We start from the raw sequence: 13822 nt of genomic DNA on the forward strand, positions 1-13822 counted from the left end.
CAAGAGATGTATAGTTATTTGATTAAATTAAAAATTCTTGTATTCTTTTGAGACCAGTAATGAGTTACTTCAAAAGCTTGCAGACTGGAATCACTGCTGAGCACACTTTAATTCAGCCTTAATGCAATCTGAATATGATTTCTTCTTATCTTGCACAATGCTGGCAACAGCGCAATCCAGGGCGAAGGTTGGTTGACATCTGGGGGGGGGGGGGCGGGGCGGCGCACAGCTGCTCCCCCATGCACATATTCTCCATACGACGCCGAGGAGACAATGCCAGACATAGTCTTTTCTCTGACTCTATTGCTTAGTAAGCACCTGGGAAAGGCCATAAAAATAATGTGTGTGCATAGTTAAATTGTAATTTAAAAGCACTATTGAACAAGATTTTATTGTCCCTTCCTGGCAGCTCTCTTTATTTCTGAGCTGTGGAGAACATAGTCCTTACCCAATGCTGTGTATGGTTCACCAGAAATCCTTGGCAGGCAAAGGGGAGCAGAGTCACTGGTGACCTTAATGGTCATTTTTCACTCATTCAGATTAAATTAAAATATTTTACTGCTGTAGTCTTGATTTATTAAGCCTTTCTACATTTTTTTTTAAAATTTATTTTCAGAAAACATGTTGACAAGATCTGTTTTTACTAAGGGAATTCCTTTCAAGAATTATTTATTTAATTTCATTTCATGTGTATGAATGTTTAATTCCACATGTGTGCATGCCTAGTGCCCACAGAGACCAGAAGAGGCCACCAGATCCCCTGGGGCTGGAGTTACAGTGGTTGTGGACTGCCATGGGGGTGCTGGGAACGGAGTCCAGATCCTCTGCTCTAACTGCTGAGCCGTCTCTCCAGCCTCCCATAGAAGGTGTTATTCTGCTAAGCACCATGAAAAAGATTAAAGCCGCTTTCTGTCTCTCTCATCTTTATGCAGCTCCATCGAGCCTCTGTACCTTACCTATGGAATCATATTTGCCTGCGGCTGCTCCTTTGCATACCAGCCTTCACTGGTTATCTTGGGACACTACTTCAAGAAGCGCCTGGGACTAGTTAACGGCATCGTCACGGCCGGCAGCAGCGTCTTCACAATTTTGCTCCCTCTGCTTTTAGGGAATCTGACCAAGAGCGTGGGCCTCTTGCACACCCTGAGAGTCCTCTGCGTCTTCATGTTCGTTCTCTTTCTGGCTGGCTTCACTTACCGACCTCTTGTTTCCAGTGCCAAAGAGAAAGAGAGCGGGAGCAGCAGATTCTCCCTCTTTTCCAGGAGAAAGTTTAGTCCTCCAAAAAAATTTTTCAATTTTGCCATCTTCAAGGTGACAGCTTATGCAGTGTGGGCTGCTGGAATACCCCTTGCACTTTTTGGATACTTTGTGCCTTATGTCCACTTGGTGAGTATGCATCTTTGGCTCTGTTCGTAATAAGTATCATCAGGTCACAGGGCGATCCAGAAGAGCAAGACAGGTCAGGCTGAAGTCGGCCTCAGACATGGCCTGGTTGTGACCCCAGACTCCGTGAATCAAAGAGTCTTTCAAACAATAACAGTTCCCCCATCAGACTACTAAACAGTGAGTCTGATGGTATGTGTCAGCGTTTTAATCCCAAACAAAAGCAATTTTTAAAAGGGCGACTAAAATTTTGGAATGAATTATACCAAGGTAAGATATTTGATATGGGTAAGAAGGCTCAGTGGAGAAAGGCCCTTGCCCCCAAGTCTGACAACCTGAGTTTGATGTCTGGAGCCACATGATGGAAGGAGAGACTCGTCTGACCTCCAGTGCAGCAACTGTGAACCCATTCACCAAAATAAATGTAATAAAAAGGATCTGACAGGCCACTTCTCAAAGCAGCCTGCTGATCTTCTTCAGGGATAAAGCTAGTGTAGTGACCTGGTTACTATTAATGATTTTCAACAGATGGATGCAGAAATTAAGTGGTTAACAAAATTGCCAGTGACTGACACAAAGAGACAGTCTATCTATTTGTGGGATACTTCTGGAAAAACAGGAGTTCTCTTCAGAAAAGAATTTGAGAAATGATAGGAAGTTTTAAATTAGGGAAGAACCTTAAAGTTCTAGGGAAATTAGGATTTCAAGTGCTCAAGCAGTTTATATTGTTAAAATTCAGCCTATTTATATGGGAAACGAGAGTAAGGATGTCAAGGGATTGGCCCTTCGCAAAATGTTCTCAAAGGTGATCTCTGTCTCCTCCTCCTCTCCCTCCTCCTCTCCCTCCTCCTCTCCCTCCTCCTCCTCCTCCTCCTCCTTTTCTCCTTCCTTCCTGTGTGTGTGGTGGAAAATAAATGCAGTCCAGTGATAACAAAATGACATTTGCTTCAGTTTTTCTTTTGTGTATGTATCAACTACACGTGTGGACTTGGAGGGTTTTTTTTTTTAAACCTTATAGTCTATGTAGGGATAGCTACAATTTTTCTTTAGTTAAAAGTTTTGGCTCAGAAAATTACTGGGCCTAGAGGGTCAGCTAATAACTACAAAAGTCCTTCGTGGACTCCTATGCGCGATTCAGAAAGTAACCGAGCTACGAATGGTGATGAGGTGGGGAGCGTGTCTGGGTGTAAGAATGATTTTGATTTCTGAATGCTCCGTGTTGTCCCCTCGCCAGGACAGTTGAGGAAGCAGCTGGGCTGGAGATGAGATGTACGGGGAAGGACTGGGGAGAGTCATCTGAGTCATGTGGCATTCATGGTAGAGAAGAACTGATCCGACAGTCCTTTTCATTCCTTCAGTGGTCTAAACCACTGAAATAGTTTCTGTTGGAATATGGGTCACGGAGAGCGAGTCGGCTTTACCAACCTACTGTCTTAAGAGACTAAGGTCAAGGACACATTTGCCGTGTACCCACCTCCTCCCTGCTCTGAGACAGTCTGTAGCTCAGGCCAGCTGTTGTGAAGCTTCCTTCCTTCCTTGGCTCCTAGTTACAGATGTGTGTCACCAAGCCCAGCTTTTCTTATTTTTTTTTTTTCTAATTCTCTTTGGTACTAAAAGATGAAAATACTCAGAGACATGGATAGCTCAGCTTTCCTAATGCTTGCCATTTACCAAAGGAAAGTTTGTGGATTTCTGGTTATAAGGTTGGCAATGTATCAATTAATTTTGCATATTACTCCATTTGGCCCTCACAATAAAGCTGTCAAGTAGGTAAAATAAATCATGTTAACCCTTGGTTCACAGATTTGCAGGAGAAAGACAAGTTCTACTTAGAGAAGTAGAGGAAATGTTGACGTTTGGCCCTGAGCATGAAGTGTTATGTTAGAACTGGAGCTTTGAGCAACTCGGTTGAATTTGTCAATTTGCTTTTCTTGAAACTTCAGAAGCATAATGTGTGTTCTCATAGCTCTGTCTGTGAAAAAGCATGTATATGCTTATTCTCAAAGCAAGTTTGGAAATTTCATTTTATTTTTTTTTGCATTTGACGTGTGTGTGTGTGTGTGTGTGTGTGTGTGTGTGTGTGTGTATTGTGTGTGTGTGTTTTCAGGTCTGTGCCACCATGACTGCTTGCAGTTGACTTTTTAAAAAGGAAGAGTCAGTAACCTTCCTTTTTTTAAGCCTATTCACTCACAGTCCCAGTATTATGACACAAGTCTCATGGATCAGATAGGTGACATGTTAATGTCTAAGCAACCAGTTTTCATGGCCTGACCTCTTTGGTTGAGAGCTGTTTTCTTGGTTAGCTTCACATAGTCTCCTAATAGTCCCCATCACTTCCCATCTTGCCATTTCAAAGTTTCTTTGCTGGGCTCCTCCCTGCCCTACCGCTAACATGAGCATGTCCCAAGTCTTATTCTTTGGTCCTTTTCATCTGTGTTCACTGGGAGTTTCATCCAGTTTCCCGAGTTCAAACAATACACGACTCCGGTATCTCTAGCCCAGAGATACCTTTCACTGAATTTTCACCAGGGCTGTATGTCAAATACTTGCTTAAATGTCTCCATTTGCACGACCACTGGCTGTTCCTGACATAACATGAATGTGAAGTCCTGATCTCACTCCCCACACTTGCTCTGTCCCTGATGTCCTCATCTTAGGAGACAGCAATTCTGTCCTTCCAGAGAGTCAGGCCTCAGACCTCCATTGTTCCTTAGCTCCTCCTTCTTATACATCACACCCCCGATGACAGAGGCAGGGGATCCTGGTGGCTGACCTTTCAGAGTAATACCGGAATCTGACCACTCCTCACTATCATCAATGTCAACACTCGGCCACCTTTGTGTAGAGGTCAAAGGACAACTTGGATTCCTGAGATTGAACTCACCCTGTCTTCCTTGGCTGTAAGCACCTTTACTGCTGAGCCATCTTGATGGCCCCGTAATCCACTTATTTCATTGGTATTTTCACCCACTTGTTGAGTTGCTATATGACACACAGATTGTTCTTACACTTTTATTGTTTTTTAAACTGTATGGTCTGTTACATAGGTCCCAAAAATGTTTTAATTCTCTGTCATGGTTGCCAAATTAATTAAGTTTGTGTAAGACAATAAGCTGCCACTAATTCCTTGTCTTATAGGCACTGGATTATATTTGTGTGTTGATATTAGCATGGCTGTGCTTTTCATAACAGATTGCTAATAGCAGCTTGGAGAATGGATCTTGGGTGTTTATTATAGGAGAATTAACAAGTGCTTTCAATGCCCACAAGGGCAGCCATTGCAAGATTAACATTCTCATCCACTGCATACTACAGTCAAGGGCTCTTGTTAATATGTTGTACTTCCTACTTTCCAGAGTTAACACTAGAGAGAATTTATAAGATGTTAATTCTCATGCAGTGGTTTAAATGAGGGATTTTTGATCAAAATTCCTTTTAGCATTTTACCTCCAAGGGATAGTTTTAGTATGCCTACAATTTACTCATTTAGTTTTCCTTTTTTGATTAAAAATATATGTCATATGTAATCCTAAAAGGAATAAAAAAATCCAATGATCTTAAAGTGGCTTTCGAAGTCCTTCATGGTCTGGCTTTGCCTGCCGCTGGGGTCTCTCCTGCCCTGCCTGCCAGGCTCGCTGAGTTCCTGCATCCACTGCCTTCCTACTTACATGTTCATAGGGCAGTAAAGCACCTTGATGCCATTTTAACCTGGCCACAGTGAAGATTTCTCCTCTACCCAGCATTCCCAATTCCTCACACCTACCCTTTTCCTTTTCTTTTTTTAAATAGCACTTAATAGTTTCTAAACTGTTTTAATTTATTTTTATAATTATACATCTATATATTTTGCTGAAATGTAAGCCCTATGAAGTTAGGGTCTTTCTCTGTTTTGTTTGATGATAGATTTCAGAGCAAATAAGCACAGTGTCTAGCACACAGTAGGTGCTCAAATATCGGCTGAATGATGAAATATATTATGTGCGAGTTCAAAGCGATACATGTAGTGTTTAAAGTCATACTATTTTGGTCTTCAAACTCCTCTACATTCATGTCATAGTGATATTCATTCAGTACTTACTGAATGAGCTCAAACTCAGAATACTGAAGTCACTACCAGTATTGCCAGTTCCTGGGAGGGAGGGAGAGGTCATCACGGCTATTGCTCTGACCCTCACTATATGTCTATGCTGAAACTACAAGATAACTCAAGACATTTCTGTCCCTAAAGGAGCTGTGTCTTCAGACCGGCTGACACTCTCACAGAGCCAGAGATGGTGTCTGTAAGAACAGATCTTGGGTGTGGAATTGTAGCGTGACCACAGATCAGCATAACTTGGGCTGTGTCAGTCTGGTGACTCTTAACATGTCTAAAAAGGACAGTGATTTGGTAACTTTCCTTGCTGGTATGAACTAGTCCATCCTGAGTATGAAGATGACAATTTACTTTCAATTGCTGTCCTCTTCTCTCATTTCTCCTCACTTTGAAACCCAGCAAGTTTGACCCTAAAACATGGTCATTGGGTTGAGTTGTTTTTAGGCTTTAAACTCACAAAAATCTTTATCAACATGATTGACTTGTATGTAGAAAATCTGTAATATATCATTCATTAGCTATATTACAAAATGTTTTGAGAAAAGATACTACTGTGTAGCCCAGGCTGGTTTCAGGTGGTTTTATTTGTTTGTTTGAGGCAAGGTCTCTCTACAGAGCCTTGGCTGGAATTCACACTGTAGACCAAGTTGGTCTCCAACTCACAGAGATCCACCTGTCTCTGCCTTCTGCATGTTGGGATTAAATTTGTATGCCACCATGCCAGACTTGGTTTTAAATTCTTAATCTTCCTAGTTCATCCTTCCAAACACAGGGCTTACAGGCATACATTGTGGACAGCCAGCATTAGTCTTTTTTTTTTTTTTTTAAGAAAAATGTGTGTTAATATATGTTAATATATAAATGGGTTGGTTTTGTGGCAGATAGTTCCAACTGAAACTTTGACCTGGTAGAGATATCCCACTAACGTGCTGTAAGATTAATGGTAGATCATTTGCCTGCTTACAGGGTAATTAAGTGGATTCCTAAGTCCACTTGTAATTGGGAATAAACAAGTTGTACTTTCCAACTAGAACCGACTTTCAAGGCAAACAAGCCCATAAATGGGACATGAGGTTCTTCAAAAGATAACTTTCTCATTCCGATAGTGCCAGATGCTACCAGGGTGTGTCATGGGTATTGCATGACAGGGAGACTTGAGCAACCCATCAGTTCTGTCTACTCAGCTCCTGCCAGATCATGTGGTGCAGAGCCGTGTAAGCAGAAGAAACCAACAATCTTTAATCTTTCGTGGCTTTCCTAAAGGGAGATTCAGGTCACAAAAATGGACATTTTCATAAAACATATAACAAGCACAATGCATGCAGCCAAGTAGCATAGAGCCAAGGAAGCTGTACTTCTTTGGGGGACATTCACTGAGTTTACACCAGTTTAACCTTATCTCCCACGTTACAGGACAAATGTTTTGAGAGTCTCTTGCAACCAGCAGTCACTAACTCTGAGGAGTACAGAACAAGGGAAAAGAGCCTTCCTCTGGATCTGAGCCGAGGGGAATCTTTGACACCCACAGAAAATTTCACCCCATCTGTCTATTTCCCATTGTTCCATCCTATCCCGCCCTCCTTGGCAGCTCACTTAAGCAGGAACTTTACATTCTCTCATAACACACTGGAAAAGAGCTCAATTTGGAGGCGTAAATTTGAAACATGGACAGTTATGCAATCCAGCTATGTGCAGCCACGTCAGTTCAAGGGATTCTTGGCATAACATGGCAAGAACAGCTGCAGCATCTAGGCTTCAGAGCACAATTGAGTTAATTCTGCATGTCTGTTCTCAGAGCCATGCAAGGATCTGCTTTAAGCCAATGGTCTCTTTAAACAAACGGAACATTGATTGATACTGTTTTTCCACATTTCCTTTTTAAGCCCCTGTTTTTATTAACATTTGGTTTCCACCCTGTTGAACTGTGCACACAGCGTCAGGGCCTGTACTGGGCCAGAGGAGCACTGGGTTGGTTAGGGATGTGCTCCGGGTTGCCACGCTGGTGCAAGCCAAGAATTAAGCTAGGTACTCTGAAGTGTGCGGCATTTAAATGAAATATTTAAATGCTTGTCAGAAATACCTAACAGTGACATGGGAGTGACAGGGATTGTACAGGCCACGTCACTGTACGTTGCTGCCGCTGCTGTGTAAGGCAGGAAAGGGAACAGAGGGACAGAAAGCTAAACTACTTGCCAAAAGTCTCATAAAAGTAATGGATCCAAGTGTGATTTTTTTTTTTAAATCTATAGGTTAAAATAGAACTTGTTATAGCCTGAAATGTAAATGTGCATGGTGTGGGAGTGAAGTTTACATTCATCCTGCCCCGTCAGCACAGTCAGAGGGTCCAGTTCTTCAGTGTAGCCAGTAACAGTTGCCTTCTTCTTCTCTCCTGGATATATTCAGAACTCAGGTTGCTGTGTGGTAGATCTTTCCAGAGAACGCAGGCTCACAGTGGGACCTTTCTGTTTCAGTTGTTCGTTCATCATGGTGTGCGTGTGTTGCACGCTCTCAGCATGCACTGCAGGCCGAAGGACGACAACTGAGAGTTGGCTTTACTCTTTCCACCTTGGGTTCTGGGGACCAAACTCTGGTCATGATGCAAGCACTTTTTAACCACTGAGCCATCTTGCTGACCTAGCAGGACCATTTTAAACTAATGGTCACTGTATACCAGAAACGACTGAATTGCAGCTTCTCGTTTTCCGATTCTTTCTTTCGTTTTTCTTCTTTCTTTTTCTTTCCTTCCTTCTGCTTCTCTCTCTGTCTCTCTCTGTCTCTCTGTCTCTGTCTCTGTCTCTCTCTCCTTTTGTTTTGCTTTTAGAGACAGAGTTTCTCTATGAATTCCTGACTGTCCTGCAACTGTCCTGTGTAGCCAAGGCTAGCCTCCAACTCACAGAGATCCCCATTGCCTCCCTCCAACTACTGGGATTAAAGTTGTGTGCTGCCATGCCTGGCTGTGCATCCACTTCCTGACTCCGCCCGGGTAGTAGCAGCCCTTCTGAGGGTAGAACGCTACCTCTGCTCCTCTCACTAGTGACGAGGCGCAGAGACGTTTCCCTGTGCTCACAGGTTGCCAAGTTCTGTTCTACACTAGAAACGGTTTCCAAACAGGCTTAGAGTGGGTTTCCATTCCCGGGGTCATTTGTCTTCGGGGCCTGTGACTTGTTTTTAATCACGATTTGGTTAAACTGATTCAAGCACTCATGCGTTGGACAAACACAGAGTGCCTGCTGTGTGCCGTGAGCATTCTGGGTGTGGGGGTTTGAGCGTGAATGGATGCGGCGTCTCTAATGGAGGTAGCTTTAGTGTTGCTCAGAGACATCTCTTGAGGTGACAGCAAGCACATCTGTGTGTGGTGTTAGCATTTGGAGGACTTGGGAAGCCTAGGACATAGAATGTCTGTCATCTGTCTTTAAAGACAGTCCAATAGTCAAAAACTTTTATCCAACTTAATTTTTTCTGGTGTATTATATTAAAAACCTGAATGTTGAAATTTGAAAATCCTACTTACATTAGCTCCAGGATCCAGTCATTGCGTTTTTTCTCCATATATACGAACTCTCTAAAAACACTGTAGTTTTGCCCATTTCTTGTTGGCTGTTACATGGACGGCCTCTTGCTCTGTTCCTGCAGTTTTCCATGCTGTCTGTACCTTCTTTGCTTTTCTAACCTTGCATTTATTTCCCTTCAGATCTCAACATCTGCCGCAGTTTGACTTTTCAGGTTAGTGCCACTTTGCACATTTTTTTTTTAGTTTAATGACACAGGCAGTATTCGCCAGCACTCTCCTACTTGGGAAGAGTAAGAGTCTTTACTCCTCTAGCCATTGTGATTTATTAATGGTGAAGTTATATGTTCACAAAACACTTAGGAAACAAGGTAGGCTTGGGATTTTTCAAAAGAATATTTCGGCTGGGCGTGGTGGTGCACACCTTTAATCCTGGCACTTGGGAAGCAGAGGCAGGTTGATCTCTGTGAGTTCTGGATCAGCCTGGTCTACAAAGCGAAATCTAGGACATCGAGGGCTGTTATACAGAGAAACTCTGTCTTGAAAACCAAATAAGCAAACAAATAAAAAAGAGTATTTTGGAAAATAAAATAATGCACAGAAAAGGAAATTGGTAGGAAGGGAAGGCATGATTAATAAACAAGGAATCTAGAAAACATATTACTTACAAACAGATTAAAGCAGACCTGTCAGCAGGTGTGGTTGAGCATGCCTGTTATCCCAGCACTTGGGGGTGGAAGCAGAGGCGAGGACACTCAGGGACTCACTTTGTAAACCAGAACTTACTTGGTAACCCATTTCTTTGTTACACGGAAAAACCTAATCTTGAAAAACTAAAACAAACAAACAAACAAACAAACATAAATGTTGCCATATAGCCAGATGTGTTGGCAAACACCTGCAATTCTAGTACTCAAGAGGTTATGATGGGGGGTCATGAGTTCAAGGTCACATAGTAAACCATTATCTTTAAGAAAATCTCACCCCCCCCCCAATAAATAACAGAATGCTACTATGCATTAATGATTGTATTTGTATTCAATGTATTAGCTTCAGGATAAATCCAGGGCTCCGACCGATCTGTTTTCTGTTTGTGTGAGCACATGGCTGTCCTTCCAAAGCTGCTGCTTTCGGGCCTTTTCACAAGGCCTGGCTTTGTCCTTCTGAGCTTTCCTCAGGAGAACTGTTAGCTTCCTGTGGCTGCCTTAAGCCTAACTGTGTTTCTCAGTGTCTCTTCTCTCCACTCTTCAGCCCAGGGCCTTCTCTGAACCCAGGATTAGAATTGCTCAGGATGAGGAATCACACAGTGCCTGGTCCCCCCACCCTCCCCTTCTTCCAGAGACACTGTCTAAGCTGTGCATGACGTTCATCTTCACAGCAAGCCTGTGGTGCACCCAGGCCGTGGTTAGACCTGCTTCTGCCCTTTCTCTTCCCAATGAATCGCCTTTCCACATACTGCACGGTTTTCATGTCAGTGTTGAGACAAGGTCTCCTGTATCTCGATCTGGTCTGCGACTGTGTAGCAGGAGATGCTCTCCAACACCCAACCTTCCTGTCTCTCTGCGTCCTGAGTGCTGAGGTTACAGGTGCTGGGAATGGAGCCCAGAGCCTCAAGCAGGCCAGGCAAGTACTCTACCAAATGAGTTACACTCCCAGGCCCTATACAAGGTTAAAATAAAAAAGTTGAACCTCTAACATCAGAGAAAACTAAAAAAGAAAAGAAGGTAATGTTTATGCTGCAACATTCATGAAGCTTGATGATGTCATGCTCAGAGAAATAAGCCAGACACAGAAGGACAAAGGCTATCTATCCATCTAGATGAAGTCTCTAGAGCAGTCAAATCATAGATGGGAGACAGAAATGCTAATTTCCAGAGCAGGGCAGTGGGAGATGGGAAAGATGAGGAGAGGTAGCATTCCAGATGCTTTCCTAGAAAGCAGTTAATGATGGCACATGTCTGTAGTCTCAGCACCTGGGACGCTGAGGCAGGAGGATCACAAAGTCAAAGCCAGCCTTGGATACATAGTGAGACCCCAAACAAACCAATCAAACCAAACCAACAACAACAACAAAAAAGGAAAAAACCAGCTCACCCAATGAGAACTAATTTCCTGTTTCTTCATTTTTCTCAGTCAGGAAAGCCTAACTAAGCAATATTTTAATAAACTAATAGTATTATGAATCTTGTGTTGTTCAAGGAGAGAGAGAACTAATTTCGAGGATTTATAAGATAATCCAGCTTATTTATGTCATTGCCAGGATCATCAAATATGTAAAGTTATTGTTGCTCTAAATTCTAGGGACTTGGGTGATGAGTTTTGATTTTATCCATTTTACGGTAAAGTCTATCTTAACTTTTTTTTTTTTTTTTGGTTTTTCGAGACAGGGTTTCTCTGTGTAGCTTTGCGCCTTTTCTGGAACTCACTTGGTAGCCAGCTGGCTCGAACTCACAGAGATCCGCCTGCTCTGCTCCGAGTGCTGGATTAAAGGCGTGCGCCACCACCGCCCGGCCTATCTTAACTTCTAAAATCTAAGTTCATTGGACCAGTTTTGTTGCACTTGTTCACTTTGGAACAATTTTTTTCCAAATTGGTGTGATTCTGCTACTGATTAAAGGTGCCATAACCCAGACCTATTGATTCACTTAGTCTCTCCCCTCTTAATGTGGAACGTGGAAACATGAGACGCCCCCAGAGAGCCTGGATCACCACCACCAGATCCCTGTCTACAAAGTCTTTGCAGCTGTTTCCTGTTCTTGGAGTACTCCTTATGCCTGGCTGTCCTCTGTGGCCGAGACTGCTGCCATCCTGACACTCGCCGCAGAGGCAGGGCACTTCTTTCACAGATTAATGCTGTCTTAATTCGCACCCCACTGTATTCGTGTGCACTAGCTGGGAACAGAGAATCCAATGGTGTGAATCTGATGCGTTGAGAATGGTTCCCAAGAAAATCAGAGCTGGGTGGGATCGATGACATTCTGTAGATCAGTAGATTCAACAGCCCTCAGTATTCACAGAGCTGGAAGTTGTGTGGGGTTTCCCTCTCAGATGGGCTTGCCACATAGCCCGGGGTGAGCTACTGTTTCACATCCCGCTGCCTCCGCCTTGGGGCACAGGGCTACAGAGTGAGCGACCACACTCAGCCTAGAGTTCTTATCCATTTGTTTTTGGTAACTTCCAAAATACATGGCATAAGTCTTGACAGAGTAAACAATTCCAAATTACTCAAAATTCCCAGTCTATTTTCTATTTTAAGATGAAATCTCTAAAATTGCAAAATTCAAGATGACTTAAATCCAAGGGTGTTTATCATTGCCTGCAGCGCTGGGGAGGGGCCCTTGAGCATTTGAATGCTAAGCAAGTGGTCTTCGATGAGCTAGCTATATCCTCATTAAATTAAATTAAAGGCTAACTAACATCTAAATCCAAAGTGGTTTCCGTTAGTAGTTCAACCAGAAATTTTACTAAATCTTGATCTTATCTAAGTGATGCTAAGAAGTGTGTATGTGTGTGTGTATGTGTATGTATATATATCTATATATGCAAATATATGTATACATATTCTTTTTTAACCCACAGGAAATTATTTTTGAACACTATCAGGGGAAAAATAGCGAATGCTTTTATAAGAATTTTTAGTTAGAAGATGTTTTCAAAATTAGACTTAAAAGGAAAAAAATAACCCTCTTCTTTTTTTTTACCCACTGGTGGCTATTAAGTAATCTTTATTCCAGAAGGGGTTGTTTTCCCCAGTTGTTTTTCCTGCCTAATGGTGCTGTGTCATTATCAATACCATGGAAACCCATCTTAACGAAATGGAAAGAGTGGTTGTTTGAAAAAACCAAACAGAATCATCAGTGATGCCTCCTAGAGTCCGGTAGGCCAAAGGTCGGCTTGCATCCCAGCCAGCTGCCGAGGAGGCAGTAGGTACTGTGAATCTGAAAACACCTCCTGGACAGCCTAAAGATGTCAGTCCTTACGCATGCTAGCGAGCAGACACAGTTTTCCAAAGTGTAGCTGATCTGACTTAACAGACCCCGAAATGACATTTTGGGACTTATCAGACCCATGGCTCTATTCTGTCCGTAATGTTCTAGTTCCGTGTTCTGGTATAAAAGGCTTAATTTTATCATCAGACTTCTGCAGTTAACCGAGTTCCACCTTTGTAGCCACTTGGCTTGCCACGCTTCCCTTTAATTTTCCTTTTTAAAAAAGCAAAGCCAGAGGTAGAGAAAACAGGTTTGTAAAAAGCAACACCCAGCGTATTCCATCCAGATTTCTGATAATCCAGCTCTGAAGTCAAAGGTAGCGTGAAGTTGTGCTTTGTGACTAATTCTGAGATTAACTATTAACAACTCTAGCAGGCTTTCTACTCCCTTTCAAAGGTACACGTTTTGTTTTGTTTTATTTTATTTTTTAAAGGGGCCAGGCTCTCTCTTTGGCTTTGCCTGTTAAAGAAGTGGTGTACGCTATAATCATGGAAATTGGGAGGCAGAAGAATTCGAGTTTGAGGGTGGCTTGGACCACATAGTAGAAACCTGCTTCCCCTCCCTGCAAAATTCAGTTAAAAAGAAAATACATTTAAACTGAATGGTCTTTTAGAGTTTTGGGATAGCTTTTTAACATTTTGGATGGAGATAAACACACTTACGTTATTTCTTTTTAGTTTAAAATTTATTTATCTATTTGTTAGATTCACTTATTTTATGTGTATGAGTGTTTTTTTCTTGTACATGTTATGCACCACTTGTATACCTGGTACTTGAGAGGTCATAAAAGGGAGTCAGATCCCCTGGGACTGGCGTTACTGATGGTTGTGAGCCACCATGTGGGTGCTG

At 42.5% G+C, this 13822-nt stretch overlaps 1 protein-coding gene across 3 annotated transcripts in view; it reads left to right on the forward strand.

Annotated features, from left to right (window-relative positions):
* Slc16a10 (solute carrier family 16 member 10) overlaps positions 1-13822 on the forward strand; it is a 96596-nt gene that overhangs the window by 67694 nt on the left and 15080 nt on the right. The window contains exons 3-4 of one of the 3 annotated variants that reach the window (XM_028861737.2): positions 933-1386; positions 9168-9199. In XM_028861737.2, coding sequence (XP_028717570.1) covers positions 933-1386; positions 9168-9191 — 478 coding nt within the window. In that variant the 3' untranslated portion in view covers positions 9192-9199. Of the gene's footprint in view, positions 1-932; positions 2323-9167; positions 9200-13822 lie in introns of those variants that run through there. The other 2 variants (XM_028861735.2, XM_028861736.2) reach the window with 2 other exon arrangements.

Source organism: Peromyscus leucopus, chromosome 8a, assembly GCF_004664715.2.
Source record: "Peromyscus leucopus breed LL Stock chromosome 8a, UCI_PerLeu_2.1, whole genome shotgun sequence".
In the NCBI taxonomy this organism is placed as follows: domain Eukaryota; kingdom Metazoa; phylum Chordata; class Mammalia; order Rodentia; family Cricetidae; genus Peromyscus; species Peromyscus leucopus.